Source organism: Mauremys reevesii, linkage group 19 (assembly GCF_016161935.1).
Source record: "Mauremys reevesii isolate NIE-2019 linkage group 19, ASM1616193v1, whole genome shotgun sequence".
Lineage (NCBI taxonomy): Eukaryota > Metazoa > Chordata > Testudines > Geoemydidae > Mauremys > Mauremys reevesii.
Window position 1 is genome coordinate 11,634,517 of NC_052641.1, and position 14,726 is coordinate 11,649,242.

The 14,726-nt window shown below is 44.3% G+C and overlaps 1 protein-coding gene across 2 annotated transcripts in view; it reads right to left on the bottom strand.

Moving 5' to 3' along the window:
- BRINP1 (BMP/retinoic acid inducible neural specific 1) overlaps positions 1-14,726 on the bottom strand; it is a 96,010-nt gene that overhangs the window by 10,538 nt on the left and 70,746 nt on the right. For both annotated transcript variants that reach the window (XM_039507086.1, XM_039507087.1), the window contains 2 exons: positions 4,999-5,235; positions 185-407 (listed from right to left, as the gene is read on the bottom strand). In XM_039507086.1, coding sequence (XP_039363020.1) covers positions 185-407; positions 4,999-5,235 — 460 coding nt within the window. The remainder of the gene's footprint in view (positions 1-184; positions 408-4,998; positions 5,236-14,726) is intronic.

The window sequence follows — 14,726 nt, forward strand, 5'->3', positions numbered from 1 at the left end:
CACCGGGGCCTGAATCACTTCAGGTCCACCGTTTTCTCTGCACTGCTGTGAGCTTTGTAAAAGAAGAAAGAGGCACCAAGTATTTAAAAAAAAAAAAAGCAAAACAACCCCCCCCACCCCATGCTTCTCACTGAGACCATCAACACGGACCTGCCATGGATGCAGGAGGTGGGGGTGTAAGTACCTTTCTCTAGGCAGCTGGTGGTTAGGGTTGTGCCGGCACCGGACGCTGAGGCCAAAGAGTTTGCGGGCAGTGCGCTGGATCTTCTGCCGCTGGGCTTCCATGGAGCTCTGCAGGAGTTTGTATCGGGTCTGAAGATCCCAGTCATTGCCCCAGTGCTGGTGGATGCTCCCGATGGTCAGGAAGTGGTTGTTAGGTAGCCTTTTCATGAAGGATTTAAACTCATCTAGGAACACACAACCAAAGTGACAGGCTTTGAGTCACTCGTGCATCACTGAAGGCACAAAGCCTAATACTAGTTATTGAAGCAATAGCAGTCAAGGTGCAGTAATGACCAGCTGAAAGAAGCTGATGAGCATTAATCCCCAGGTTGGTCGTTATTCTCCAGGAAGCACCCTAATTCTGTGGCTGTCATTGCTATTGTAAGGGTGGATTTATAGCCAATGCATGTTATGGGTGAGATATTTTCCATTTATACTTGCAGCAGCGGGACTTAGATGGAGAATTAATACTCCAGGGCACGGGATCTTAACCTGGGCAGGTCACCAAAGGCATCGGGGGGTTGGTAAATGGGAAAGGTGTCCCAGCAAGGCCCTAGTTATATGGGATCGGGGATTCCACTAGAGAAAATGTAGAGCTTAGAGCTGTTCAAAAATTTATTCCAGTGAAAAATGTTTCCATTTAAAAATGGACTTTCTTTCAAGTTCGGAAATTTTCATGAACAAATTTGGTTTGTTTGAAATTTTCCATTTTTTGCCTTACCACATCAGAAAATTAAAACATCGTCACTTTTTTTCTGGCTTTCAGTTTATTGTTTTCATGTCCTCTCCCTTCCCTTTCTCTCTTTTGGTGGCAAAATAAATTTTAAAAAAAAGGGGGGGGGAGAGAGAGGGAGAAAAAAAGCAGAAAGCGAACAATCCGAGAAACAAACATTTTCTAAACCAAAACATTTCTATAGAGATTTTCCTGAAATTTTTCAAATAACTGAAAAATTGTTCCCTTTTGGACCGGTGGTATGAAAATTCCTTATAAATGATCTTTTTTTTTTTTACTACACATTTCCTATTGTTCAACCCTCTAACTCAAATCTAGCAGCCTAATAGAGAAAGTCTATGTATTAGCCAAATAGGTAGTTAGGGAGGTAGACAGATATTCATCACCATACAATCTGAGCACCTAATAAAAAAAATAATCACTATCACCACACTATAAAGACCATAGGACATCTGGTTTCCTACATTCCTTCCCCAAAGGCAGCTGGGAGATGTTCTTTTTTTAGTCATCTGCAATCCACTCGATTTATAATGTGGCATTCAGTCCCTTTCTCCTCCTCCCCCCAAAATGACTCCCTCCCATTCCCCTGTCCTCTGAAACTATCATCATGTATAATTGCTTCTGCGGACCACACTGATTATACCTAGTACCTTTTAGCAATAAAAGCTCTGCATTTGCTTCCCGCCCCTTACAAATCAATTTCCTCCAAAGCCTGTTTGTGTGAAAGGCCGAGCTCTTTTCTCTCTGATGATGGATGTGCCGTGATTTTGTAGAGACTAGGGGTTGAAATTTGAGTTCATTGTGTGTATTTTGATACCAGCAGAACACGTCTGGAGAAAAACAAAGCCAGCAAAATAAAAGCTGCAGGGTGTTGGTTCAAAAAGCTAAGGTTGACTTGAAGAAAACCAGTTTCTTAGTTAATATTTGTATATCTTAAAATGGCACCTAGGAAACTCCAGCTGGGGCCAGTACCCCATTGTGCCAGGCACTGAACACACATGATAGAAAGACCCTGCTCCAAACAGTTTGCATTCAAAGTAGTAGAGCTGGTTGAAATTTTATTCCTCCCTCCCCCTGCAGAAAATTTTCCACAATGTACCACAGTCTTCCCTTTTGAGTCACCCAGTGTATCATGGGAGTTCTGCAACTCTGGTTCATCCTGGGAGATGTTGTCTGGCTGGGAAGCCCAGCCTACAGAGGAGAATGGAGACATAAGGTACCTGAACTACAACTCCCATGAGGCACCATGGTAATATTTCCAAATAATTTTATTTCGCTTTCAGCCAAAATTTTTGAGGTTTTCAGGTGTTGAGTCTTTCAATGAAAAGTTGGAATTTTCCAGGGAAAGCAGACACCGTTACATGCCACCGCTCCCTCCCCACATTTACTCAAAACCCAATTTTTCTTCCAAAACAGATTTGAAGGGAAATTGTCCAGCTCTGCTAATTAGATAAGACAGAAATAGGCTGTGTTGTTATGCCCATTTTGCAGATGGGAGACTAAGGCACACAGCAATTATGGGGCATACTCTCAATTGGTATAAGTCAGTATGGTTTCATTGGCTTTAAAAAAACCACACCAGTTTTCAGCAGCTGAGGATCTGCCCTCATATGACTTTCTGAGATCACACAGAGAGTCTGTGGAAGAAGCAAGAACTGATGTTAGATGTTTTGAGTTGCACTCCACTGCCATTAGCTGATGTGCATCTTAAATTCACAGTTACACCCCGTTCCCATTTTGGTTAAGAAGGCCTAAGGGATAATATTGGAGATTTTCATCAAAATGTTTTTCCATGGATGAAGACTAACTAAATAAGGAAGTTTTATTAACGCAGTGAAGCAAAATGCTAATTAAACCTTAGATTTAATGGCACTTTTCACTTCAAGGAATACTTTATATGGAATGTAACAAATTGAGGACTGAAATGTACCAATTTGATATACAAAGTACAAATAGGTGTCACTTCAGCCATCATTGAAAGGCATCCACCTCTGGGAAGGAACATGGCAGACATTTAAGTGTGCACTGCAACACAACATGAAGTGAGAAACCCCCTATTCAAATGAGACTGCAAGAGGAATTTAGGGAGACAGAATATAGTTAACTCTGATGATGCTGGCCAGTTTTAACACCTCTATACTTGCAAGATATGCCTGGGGTCTTTAATGGCAACAATGGTTAGGATGTGAGATTCTGATTCTCCTCTTAACAATTTAAATCAGGACAGCTCCATTTAAGTCACTGGGTCAGCGCCTCAGGAAACGTAAATTGGCATCGCTCCATTGACCATGCTGATTTGCACCAGCTGAGGATCTGGCCCAATGGTTCCTTGGGTATAAGATCGGTGTGGGAACAGAACCACTTGGAGCAACAGTGAATGCAGTTTCCAGGCACTGAAATATAGACGAGCCCTTGGCAGATCATTTGAGGTCCTCTGTAGGGCACCCAAGTTAGACCATCAAGGGGTCAGGAGCCTACAAAACAAGGAGTAGCAAAGGACCGGCTGAGAAGCGTGGCTGTGATGCTGTGAAGGCTCCCCCAGGGAGGTTTTCATTAAAAGCATTTTATCCAAGGCCTCGCGCCATTTCCTCATTGGACAAAGGAGCATTTGTCCATTCAAAGCCCGAATAGAGCAGTTACGATTTAAACACCAAATTGCACGAAACGCCATTAATTTCAAACCCACCGCAGAGCTGGCCAAAAGCCAAATGGGCTCTGAATTTGCTTTGGGTGCATGTCGTGTCACATGACTCCAAAAGGAAAGCCCCTGGGAGGGCAGCCCCTTCCTGACAACTTGCATTCCCACACCGGAGGCAGGTATAATTTGGCTGCAAGCACTAACAAGTGCATGTAGTGTGGGGAGGAGGGGACCAGCTAGCACTTCATGGATTAGGGTGTGTCCAGGCAGGAGCCATAACTCCACCCCTCTAGGGCTCAGGTGACTGCTGGGTGGAGCATTTATTGTACCTTCCCCACGGGTGTAACAAGGGCCAGTGCTCCTGCATCCCACCTAGAGCCCCTGAAAGCATCATGCTTTATGAAAGCTCAATAATGGGCCCGATTCCGATCTCTGTTACGCCAGCATCACACAGACAAAACGCCAATAAAGCCAGCAGACGAAACCACATGAAAATCAGGAACGTCAGGCCACCAGACACCAGCACTCAGATAGAGCTTCCCACAGCCCCCATCTCCCCACAGCACATCTCTGTCACAAAGGGGCTTAATCTGCCCTGTGATATTTGCACATGAGCTGCCAGTACACCACTAAGGAGTGTGTAATTCTGGGAGAGCTAAAGATACGTTCTGCACCATTTACATTCTGCTAATCTATAACAAAGCTAAATATCGCTCCTGTTTAATGATGAAATAGATCGTTTAGAATGCTAGTAGGGCCGATAGAGAATTTTCCATCAAAGCTGGTTTTGGATATAACATTGGGTTTTCTACGAAACAACATTCATCATGAAAAGTGTCTAATTCACATGAAAAGAACAGGAGTACTTGTGGCACCTTAGAGACTAACAAATTTATTTCAGCATGAGCTTTCGTGAGCTACAGCTCACTTCTTCGGATGCATAGAATGGAACACACAGACATGAGATATTTATACATACAGAGAACATGAAAAGGTGGAAGTATGCATACCAACAGGAAGAGTCTAATCAATTGAGATGAGCTACCATCAGGAGGAGAAAAAAAACTTTTGAAGGGATAATTAAGATGACCCATAGAAAGTGTGAGGAGAACTTAACATAGGGAAATAGATTCAATTAGTGTAATGACCCAACCATTCCCAGCCTCTCTTTAGGCCTGAGTTTCAAATTTTTGTCCCAAAAAATGAACATCTGAAGCACAAAAGCGTCTAGATATTAGACCAAAAATATTTAGGTTTTTTCAGTGTGGGAGGGAGGTGTTTAATGAAAAGTCAAAATGTTTTCTGGAAGAGAAACCCATTTTCCTAACAACCCTTGCTCTTATCATTCTTAAAACAACTACATCAAAACCACAGGAGCTGGAAAACAGCCCTTTTGCCGGGTTACCTGAATTCTCCAGATCTTTATAAGCTTCCGTCCACGACTTGCCCATGTTTGCCAGCGTGTACTCCATGATCTGAATGTCGGTGATGGGACAGTTGCATTGTGGGAATTCTTCAGCACACTGGCAGCTGCACTGGCTGTTCCGACACACATACTCCCCCTCTCCATTGCACATGATGTAACTCAACGCAGACTGGACAAATTTCTCTTGTAAATACTGAGGGAAGATGATCTGGAGACCTGGTGCAGAGACAAGAGCAGGGAATGTGAAAATAAATGTTGCGGGTTGCTGTTCCTTTTTTTAAACTTGTTTCATTAACAGCTTGGGAAGGTGACACAGAGGAATTAAAAGTTGCTATACGATTTCTTCCCTAGTTGTCGTGAGAAAGGAATTTGGGGTACAAGATTTATGTCTCAAGTGCATTGCAACTGTTCAGCTGAGATCAGATTGCATCTGCTGGACTTAAGGAGGTCATGGCGTGGGGTACCAGCTCACAAGCCTTGGAAAATATACCACAGTATGTTCTGCAAGAAGAGATATAAGGAGGGGGTCCATTAGGTGAAATTGACATTGTTACACTATTAGGTGCTAGAAAAAGCCTGCTAAAAACCTGTAGCCCCACAGAGCTGTGTGCGAGGGGCTGCCTCTTTACCCCAACCCCAGAGTCCCCTCTATCCCACACTGGGAGGAGATTGTCTCTATTCAACTCCCCAGATTCCACTACAGTGTGTTCCACCCTGGTGCACAGTGCTGGCCTTTATACCTTTTCCTCGGATGGACTTTTTCAGCCTCATCCACCGAGCGCTAGTTCAGCTATAATGAGCATTATGCCATGCTGACCTATTTTGTTAGAGACTAAATATCTCTCATGGTGTGGAAACGTCGGACCTATGCAAGAAAGACAGAAAGAAGGAAAGGCTAGAGACTGGTAGACAGAAAGAATTACCATAGGCAAGAAAGAAAAAGAATATAGGGGGAAATTTGTACTGGTGATTAGGGATTTTGGAGCCCATGTCCCACAGAATTTCAGTGAGAGCTGGGTGTCTAACTCCCTTCATCTCATTTGAAAATCCCAACAAAAAGAGTATGTGCCACATTCTTACTAATGGAGACTGGCATGGTTCCACTGACCTCAATGTAGCTTTGATACTTTACACATGCTGAGAATCTAGCCCTACATACATACCCTCTCCCCCCGACACATACACGCATACACACTATAGCTATTTTTCTGTGCTCTCCTGTTAAAGCCCAAGTCTGTGGGCTCCCTACAGATGGCCCGGGGCCCTGTAGGATTCACAGCTGTTTCCTTGTACCTGATAAGTTCTGCTTGTCAGACTCTGTCATTTTCTGAAGTGCATGAGGCAGGGGAGAACAATAACTGAACGAAGAAGCCTGGCCTGATCGCCTTTCCTCATAAAAGGCCCAGGGATTTCAGACTGGCAGATAAAGGAGTTTATGGCTTGAACAGCAGTGCTGAACTCCAGTGTAATGAAGGCACGCGGGTCAATTACCCATCTGTTTGTGTTTCTATTGCTCTGAATTACAGTATCCGTCGCTGACAGCTCATTGGCGTGGAATGAAAATAAGACAATAATTCACAGGGTGAAACTGTGGAGAAAGGGCAGGAGGGCTGTGATCTCATTCAGGAGTTCAGCCCCCATCTTCGTGATGAGTCATTTGCACTCTAGGCGATAGAAAGGTGGTTGGGAGCTCCTGAGAACCCACCTCAGTGCTGGTTTTAATGGACACCCTTCCCTTCTCTGGTGCAGGACACAATAGCTCAGGTACTGGAGAATAACCAAGGCCAAGGGGACATCCCAGACCTCCTTTTCTTACCCCCTTGTGCACAAGACATCGTTTATGCAGAATGCCATGTCCACTGGCAGTGAGCTGTCCAATTGTCTGACCTAATTCTCAACCAAGCGCAGAGCAGTGGCAGCTGCCAGGCAGAATAAATATAGTGCTGTCTTCAGCCAGAGGTAACATTTGGGACACATGCATGAGGAAAAGGTTTGGGGCCTGGTTTTCAGAGGCACTGAGCATTTGTAGCCACTATCGACTACCCTGGAAGTTATGGGTTCTCCACACCGATGAAAACCATGTCCGTCATGCATACTCTGTGGGAATCAGGGTTGGGGGGGTGTGTGGTGGCAGGGGGAGCCCCATCAGACAATGGGGCAAAAACAAAAAGAGGGTGAGCCCCTGCATGTCCTACTGATCTCTCCTGGGATGGGTCTCAAGAAGAACCTCAGGATTCCTCCTTTCGACTCCAAAAGGGATTGCAGGTGCTCAGCACCTTGCTGGATTTTGCCATGCACTATCATCTTATCCATCTATAGAAGGGAGTTTCCTTTTCAAACCTCAATACTGGAGGTAGGTGAAGATCTCCACTTGCCAGGCTCCAAGACTTTACTCCACTTGCCTTGGCAATGGAAAGTGAGTACGGAGCTGTGTTATTATGCCCATTTTGCAGATGGGAAACTAAGGCACATAGCGGCTAAGGATATTAAGACTTTCAAAGCACCTGGAGAAAGATCTTTGAGACCCTGAGTGCTCCTAGATTCAGAGGGTCTGGGGCAATAGCCAGCCATGAGTTGGACTCACCACCTTCCATGGACCCTAAAGGAACAGTCTAGGTTCCATGGACTTGACCCAGTCCTTTGTCTACACTCTACAGGAATGGCCTGTCCTGGCCTCCGAGATTGTATGCAAAGCCTAAACTATTGTTATACTTTTCAGTTCACCAAACTTTCTTTTTTAACCTTAGTTGGACAGCGGCATCAACATGCTTCCCCGTCCCAGCTAATGGGGATTGCTTTCTGATGCATAACAGCCCAGCTAACCTGTAAGGAACCACCCTGTACATTTGCATACATAGCTGGACACATGGTGTGCACTTTTGATTGACACTCATCTCCCCCTCACACACAGACCACAAATGCGCACTCCTACACACTCCCATGCATGTACACAACATATACTGCATGGCCAAAGCTGCAGAAACTCTTTTCAAACAACCCTCCCCATACAATACATGCACACTCCTATAGTGACACACACCCATAGAAATATGTGCACCCTCACCGATGCGCACAAGCAGGTCCTAACATTCATTTACACTAAGACTGCTTTACACTGCGTAAACTCATTTACACTCAGTTTAAGGCCAGGTGCTGGGGTGCCTACCCACGCAGGTGGTGAAAAGGTTCATGTGGGTTCCTAGAGGGTAGGCCCGACTTAATTAAAGATGAAGACTAGCTGGAGAGGAGCTGGGTAGCGGTACAAAGAGAAGCAGTGTGGAGCAGAAGGCAGAGTGTGAAGAATTCTGCAGTCACTTTTGTGGTAGTGGAGAGACCTGAGGGAACAGGGAGGCCATGCATGGCGAGAAGGAAATCTGAGTGAGGGAGGGAAGGTCTCTGGAGGACACAGGAATGAAGCAAACTCCTGTGGCAGACCCTGGCTAGAGGGCTGAGTGACAAGAAGAGAAACCACTGCTGGGCCAGAACAACCATCAGCAGGGGGTTCTAGATGAGGGGGCCCCCACACCCAGCCGTGAGTGTGTGCTGGATGAGGAAAGCCGCACACCCAGCCATGAGGGGTCCACCTGCAGTCAATTTACCCTTCTACAGGTCCCTTCACAATGTCAGTGTGGTGTAAAGGGAGCTTAGTGAGTAAGTGCAGGCCTGATTATCAGTTAGACTAAGATTCAATCTATCAAGGCACTTAAGAATGTATTTGCGTTTAAACACATGAGCAGTCCTATTGATTTCAATGCAGCTACTAATATGGCTTAAAGATGAGCACATGCTTAAATGCTTGACTGGCTCAGGGACTCATGCACTCATACTTGCGCATTTCCAAAACACGGACTTGGATGCAAGAAATACAGCTCTGCAGCTTAAAAATTCCACCCAGCCTGCAGAAGATGTATGTCTTTCTACAGGGACTCCCTGCTATGCACAAAGATTACTCTCCAGGCTAGAAGATCCCCGAGAGGGGAGGTTGAATGTTAAGATTGTAGGAATATAATCACACACACCTACACTCCTATTCCCATTCACATGTAAACACGCAGAGGTACACATACACACTCAGACTAGAGACAGGCATGCACACCTGTGCTTTCTCACCCATCATGCTTCTGGAAGACTGCACACCTTAAATGGTAACCCATGGGTCAGGATCCATCATAGGATGAATGTCTGACACAAGGAAGTGCAAAGGCCCTCTTTAAAGTCTGGAAGGAGCAGAGGTTTGGTCAAACGGAGGTAGGAGCAGAGAGAGGATATGGGAGCTGGTGTGGGAAGGGATATGAATTCACTTAGGAAGGGTTCCTGGAGAGGTGTTTTGGCCTTGGCCTGGAGATATCTAAAAAGCCTATTGCACACCTTCCCACAGCCCCACAATTAGAGCCGAGTGACAAAAATGTTGACGGAACAGTTTTCCCTGGAAAAATGCAGTTTTGTTGCGATCCAAATGTGTTGTGGGAAATGTGTGGATGGGGAGAAAATGTAAATGAATTGTTTTGACTTTCTCATTTCATTAAGGTGATGCTGAAATGTTTCATTTCAACTTTCTCATTTCAATTCCTTTCGTTTTGATTTTTCCCCTCATATTAACTATTTTAATAGATATAATATAGAAATACAATATAATAGTGTTTCAGGTTACTGTGCTGACGTTATCAAAAGGAAACATGATTACCCTATTGGAGCGAAAAGATTTGATGCTGTCAAAGAAAAGCATTTTGACATTTCCGAATGGAATGGTTTGGGGAACTTTTTGTTTTGCTGGAGATTTAGAAATTCTGGTTCCGTTTCAGAATGAAAACAATTTTTAAATGTCAGAATTTCCCAAGGAATGGAAATTCCATTTTCTGGCCAGCTCTGCTTGCTGCTTGCAATCGCCAGCACAGAGCCAAACACCTCCAACAGCCAGTTCCTTTGCAATCAGCAACAGAATCGGCCAGTGCTCAACTCCTTACAGCCTGCAACGAGGGTGGGCAAGCATGCCTTGAGCAGGCCAACGAGATAAGAAGAACGCGGACACACATGAATGCACACATGCTGGCACCCGGCCACGCAAACACACATGCTCTTTCATCAGTGAATGTTTCTACTCAGTCCAGGTACTCTGATGTTTGAGGACATTTAGACCCAGTTCTAAATCTTGCAGCAGACCCTTACATCTTGTAAAGGGCCTAACCAAAGCCTTCGTATGACCTTTGAGGCATTTTGGCTCTGGATCTGAACATTATAACTTGGGTCTATGACTGCCAGGGGCTTAGGCACGTCCTTGAGAATGAGCTGCTCTCACACGTAGGCTTCAGTCATGGTCTGGCTCCGGCTGGCTGTTTGAGAATCAGAAATCTTCCCTGTCATGAAGACGCTGTTCTTTTATTGAACTGGCCTCCGAGCAGAGCGACACGAAGGCAGGAACACGGATTTCTGTCAGCAGCTCATGCTTGGCTGCTAATCAGATCAAAGTAGACTAAGTCACGATTCATTACCTGCAGCCCTGTGACTAATTCTTAATGAGCTCTCACAAAGCAGCTGGAGAGGAGAGAAAGGAGCCTAAATAATTATTCAGCGAACCACCCTCCAGATTGGGTGGATAACATTAAGGTGTAGCTTTAAAGGTCACTTTGCTTTATTAAAAGGAGACTATTCCTCCCTGACCCTGTGCCTTTCCCTTAGCTCTGGGTTGGCCAGTGTTGGGTCTGCCCTGTGTTGTAGCATGTAAACTGTGTGTGCTGGTTATCTTGTTATTCCACAGGCCCTCACCATGAGTGTTCACTGAACCAGTTCACACAGCTGAGATGCATCCCAGCAGCAAGCACTTGTCTGAAGTCCCATTGCAACCAGCACCTTCCTCTTTTCCTTTTCTCTTCTCTTTCTGTCAGCCTTCTCCTGTCCTCTCCGTCCCAACCACTACCCTCTTCTATCTTTTGTTCCCGCTCCCTCTATTCCTCCCTTTCCATTCGGACCACCACAATCTCCCCCAACCATCTCCCCCTTTTCCTCCCCTCCACCATCTCTCTCTCTCTAGGGATTATGGGAGTTTCTGAGTGAGACTGTGTTCAGTATTCATAGATTCTAAGGCCAGAAGGCATCACCATGATCGTCTAGTGCAGTGGTTCTCAAACTAGGGTTGCTGCTTGTTCAGGGAAAGCCCCTGGCGGTCCGGGCCAGTTTGGTTACCTGCCACATCCATAGGTTTCGCCGATCGCAGCTCCCACCAGCCGCAGTTTGCTGCTCCAGGCCAATGGGGGCTGCAGGAAGGGCAGCCAGCATGTCCCTTGGCCTGCGCCGCTTCCCGCAGCTCCCATTGGCCTGGAACAGCGAACCACGGCCAGTGGGAGCCACGATCAGCCAAACCTGCAGACATGGCAGGTAAACAGACTGGCCCGGCCCGCCAGGAGCTTCCCCTGAACAAGCGGAGGCCCTAGTTTGAGAACCGCTGATCTAGTGTGACTTCCTGCATAACACAGGCCAGAGAACTTCCTCCAAATAATTCCTAGAAAGATCTGTTAGAAAAAACATCCAATCTGGATTTAAAAATTCTAAGTGATGGAGAATCCACCATGGCCCTTGGTAAATTGTTTCAAAGGTTAATTACTTTCACTATTAAAAATGTACGTTTTATTCCCAGTTTGAATTTGTCTAGCTTCCACTTCCAGCCATTGGATCATGCTGTACCTTTCTCTGCTAGATTGAAGAGCCCATTACTAAATATTTTTCCCATGTAGGTACGTATAGATTGTAATCAAGTCATGCCTTACCATTCTCTTTGTTAAGCTAAATAGGTTGAGCTCCTTGAGTCTATCATTATAAGGCCCATTTTCTAATCCTTTAATAATTCTTGTGGCTTTTCAACCCTCTCCAATTTATCAACACCCTTCTCGAATTGTGGCACCAGATCTGGACACAGTATTCAGCAGTGGTCACACGAATGCAGAATGCAGAGGTAAAATAACTTCTCTACTCCTATGCAAGATTCCCCTGTTTATGCAACCCAGGATTGCATTAGCTCTGTTGGCCACAGCATCACACTGAGAGCTCATGTTCAGCTGATTATCCACCTCGACCCCCAAATCTTTTTTTCAGAGTCACTGCTTCCCAAGATAGAGTCCCCCCCTTCTGTAAGCATGGCCTATATTCTTCATTCCTAGATGTATACATTTACATTTAGCCATATAAAAATGCACATTGCTTGCATCCAGTTTACCAAGTGATCCAGATCTCTCTGTGTCAGACTTGTCATCTTCATTATTTACCATTCCCCTGATTTTTGTGTCCTCTGAAAGCTTTATGAGTGATGATTTTATGTTTTCTTCCAGGTCATTGGTAAAACATGTTAAATAGCATAGGGCTAAGAACCAATCCCTGTGGGATCTCACTGGAAACAGACCCACTCAATTATGCCTATTTACAGTTACATTTTGAGACCTATCAGTTAGCCAGTTTTTGATCCGTTTAATGTGTGCCATGTTAATTTTATATTTATCTAATTCTTTAACCAACATGTCATGCAGTACAAAGTTAAACACCTTACAAAAGCCTAAGTATATTACATCAACACTATTACCTTTATCAACCAAATGTGTAAACTCATCAAACAAATATATCAAGTTAATTTGACAGGTTCTATTTTCCATTAGCCCATGTTGATTTGCATTAATTACATTGCCCTCCTTTTAGTTCTTTACTAATTGAGTCCCATATCAGCCACTCCATTATCTTGCCAGAGATCAATGTCAGGCTGACAGGCCTATAATTACCTGGGTCATCCTGTTTACCCTTTTTAAAAATTGGCACAACATAGCTTTCTTCCAGTCTTCTGGAACTTCCCCAGTGCTCCAAGATGTATTAAAAATCAACATTATCAGTCCAGTGAGTTCCTCAGCCAGCTCTTTTAAAACTCTTGGATCCAAGTTCTCTGGACCTGCTGATTTAAAAATGTCTAACTTTAGTAGCTTCTGCTTAACATCCTCCAGAGCTACTAATGGAACGGAAAGCATGTTGTCATCACCATACAATGAAACTACATCAGCTGTTTTCCCCAAATACAGAATAGAAATATTTATTGAACACTTCTGATTTTTCTGCATTATTACTGATAATTCCACCATCTACATCTAGTAATGGACCAACAGCATTGTTAGGATTCATTTTGTTCCTAATCTATATATATTTTTAAATGCCTTTGTACTGAAATTGCACAGAGACTGTTCAGGGCAACAAGATACGACATAACTCACATCTTTCCAGATGCCCCCCCACTTCCATTGTTTCTCTTGCTCTTTGGCTTCCTCTTTTCAGCTCCATAGTGCTGCTCAACCTTGGCTTTCTGAATAGCAGTGACTACTGGGATGGTCAGAAATGGTGCAGTTTTCTGAATTTCTCAGCCGGACAAACTCCCACCATCCCCATTCTTTTCTTCCAGAGACTGATTCAGATCCTGATAATCATGGGGACTGGCTGATGGAGTGGCAAGGGGAAACTTTCTATCTATTCCTTCCCCCTTCCCTCTCACACACTGTGTCCTCCTTCTCTCTTTCCCTTTGCTCTTTATTTTCTCTCTCTCGCTTACTCTTTCTTCATTCACTCTCTCCCCTCTTCCATTGAGTCAGCTCCATGAAAGTCATAATGAAGTTCCCATTTCCAAATGCTCATTCTGTTTCTGCCTTTATTTCCTCTGGCTGTATTGTCCCTTCAAAGCCCACTTGGAAGCTCTCCTCCCATCATAGCTAACCCTAACTCTGAACAAGTGAAAGGCAAAAATCGGAATTTCTGCCATACTGGAAATTATGATATTCCTTTTCTTTTGGCCCACATAAGGACAAACATTTGAAATATAATTTTTTTTATCGAATATAAAGTTCCCAATAACTATGAATTGGAAATGTCAAAATGAGATATTTCCTTTTTATTTTCCTTTGGGAAAATCAAAAAATGTCAACAAGAAGATTTTGTGGAAACCTCAGTTTCCATAAAAAACAAAACAAAACAAAACAACAACAACAGAACACTTTGACGATAAATTCTTGGCCAGCTCTAATAGCAATGCAAGGCTTCCCTCTTTCCCTTCCCTTGGTTGGTCAAACATATCCTAATCAACCATAATTTATTATACAGCAGAGGTATCTGCTGCAGGTATACATATCTGAAGATTGGCCACATTATCGTGAAATCAGAGTAATAGGTCAAACCTCATAGACTCATAGACTTTAAGGTCAGAAGGGACCATTACGATCATCTAGTCTGACCTCCTGCACAATGCAGGCCACAGAATCTCACCCATCCACTTCTATAACAAATCCCTAACCTATGTCCGAGTTATTGAAGTCCTCAAATTGTGGTTTGAAGACCTCAAGCTGCAGAGAATCCTCCAGCAAGTGACCCGTGCCCCATGCTGCAGAGGAAGGTGAAAAACCTCCAGGGCCTCTGCCAATCTGCCCTGGGGGGAAATTCCTTCCCAACCCCAAATATGGCGATCAGCTAAACCCTGAGCATGTGGACAAGACTCACCCGCCAGCACCCAGGAAAGAATTCTCTGTAGTAATTCAGATCCCATCCCAGACCACTGGACATACTTACCTGCTGATAATCAAAGATCAATTGCCAAATTAATTGCCAAAATTAGGCTATGACCTTACTGTAAATCTAGAGGAAATTACTTACAAAAATCTATGATAACCCCTTCCCTGGTATTTTCAAAAGGGCCA